The 1664-nt window shown below is 52.0% G+C and overlaps 1 protein-coding gene across 1 annotated transcript in view; it reads right to left on the reverse strand.

The window, feature by feature from the left end:
* Positions 1 to 306: 306 nt before the first annotated feature.
* LOC123254155 (PC-esterase domain-containing protein 1A-like) overlaps positions 307 to 1664 on the reverse strand; it is a gene marked incomplete at both ends in the record, with an annotated part of 1783 nt that continues 425 nt past the window's right edge. The window contains 3 exons of the mRNA XM_044683213.1: positions 307 to 589; positions 730 to 880; positions 1383 to 1621. Coding sequence (XP_044539148.1) covers positions 307 to 589; positions 730 to 880; positions 1383 to 1621 — 673 coding nt within the window. The remainder of the gene's footprint in view (positions 590 to 729; positions 881 to 1382; positions 1622 to 1664) is intronic.

A 1664-nucleotide genomic window follows, 5' to 3' on the forward strand; every position in this document is an offset into this window, starting at 1 on the left:
CTTTGACCCAAGTATTAACACTTGAGAATCTAATCATGACCCAAATCTAGATCTTCTCTTCCCATCAGGCTGGAAGCTTCTCGAGGGCAGACTTTGACTCTCAATAACTAGGGTCTCCTGCTTAATGCCCACAGCCCAGACTATTAGGGATCTATGGTGAACTGGAAAGAAAGGCTGAATTCCGGCTCTGTCATTTGTTAATTCTGCAACTTTGAGAAAATTCCTTCTTTTCTAAATCTAAAATTCTGGGGTCCTGCATTGTCTCATAATGGTTTTTTTTCCTCCCTGATGAAAAAAAAAATGCACCCTGTCCCTTGCCCTCTAGAGCCCCCATCCACTCACCAAGTGGGGTGCTCCTGCGGGGAGCCTCCACCCCCCAGGCCTCAGCCACATGGGCCAGCAGCAGCTGGGAGACGTGGCGATGGGCATGTTGGTCCCAATGTATGCCGTCCAAACGCCGGTGCCGAACCGCGTGCCGGAAGTGGAAATGCAGGTCCAGTACATCAAATCGGTGCCCATCAGCCAACATGGAACAATAGAAGTTTGCCTCCAACACGTCAGCTCGGAGAGAGCCCGTCATGGGCTGCAGCTGAGGAAGGGACAACAAAGGAGGGGAGGAACCTGCACTCAGGCCCCTCTTTCCCCCCAAACCCAGGGCTGGAGTGACACAGGCACAGGCACAGAAATGGCAGGTGTGGGGGAGGGGGTGGAGAAATTCAGCCTTCTCACCTCTGGCAGCAGAAAGCCTCCCGTAAGGCGCTCACCCAGTGGCATTGCCAGGGTCCATACCAGGAGGCAGGAGGCAGGCAGGACTTCTTCCATCCTTTCAAATAAGCATTCTAAGTTTTCCTGGTAACTTCTGATGGCATCACCACCATACCTGGATGGAGTGAAGAGAATGAGAATCCCTGACCCTTCAAATAAGACCCCAGGCGGTACGGAAGGGGTTAATCCAGGGTAAAGACTGATTAGTGATTACCAGAATCATATTCAATACATTTTATAAAGTTATTAAGCAAAACAAGTGCAATCTAGTTAGCTATTTTTCTCTTTATAGTGTAACTGTTATATGCCAACATGTTGCAACAGGGTGACTTGTTCTTGGGACAGGATGTACCCTCTGAGCTCGAAGGCACCTTGGACCTTTCCTGCCTGGGAGGCTGTGCCTTAGGATGTAATCTGCTTCAATTCTCTTAGGTGGGAGGAAGCCTAAAAACCCAGACAGCCACCAGGCTCTCTCAATAAAATAAAATAAATAAACTAGAAGATTCAGAGCCTGGGGGAGGGGTGGAAATGTTCCAGAGTCAAAGGATGCCCAGCCAAGGGTTGTCCAGTCCCAGAGCGGGGGTGGAGGGGCCTGCCCACAGCACTGCTCTTTTCACCTGGAGAGGTCCCAGAGACAGGAGTTGATGATGACCAGGTCAGGCGGTGGCCCGTGCTGTAACTCGGCCAGGACAGACTCCACATAAGTCGAGTAGACTCGGGTGAGGAAATAGAATCGGAGGAGGTGGTGACCTGAACTGGACAGGAACTGGCGGACCTCCCGATAATGGGTCCCATTGTGAAGCTCCCCCAGCTGTCCCCCGGCCACCAGGCGGTCCTGCTCGAAGCTCAGCTCCCCCTAACCCAGAACCGGATAAGTCAGGGTCAGCAGATGGGGCGGC

Source organism: Gracilinanus agilis, unplaced genomic scaffold, assembly GCF_016433145.1.
Source record: "Gracilinanus agilis isolate LMUSP501 unplaced genomic scaffold, AgileGrace unplaced_scaffold16027, whole genome shotgun sequence".
In the NCBI taxonomy this organism is placed as follows: Eukaryota; Metazoa; Chordata; class Mammalia; order Didelphimorphia; family Didelphidae; genus Gracilinanus; species Gracilinanus agilis.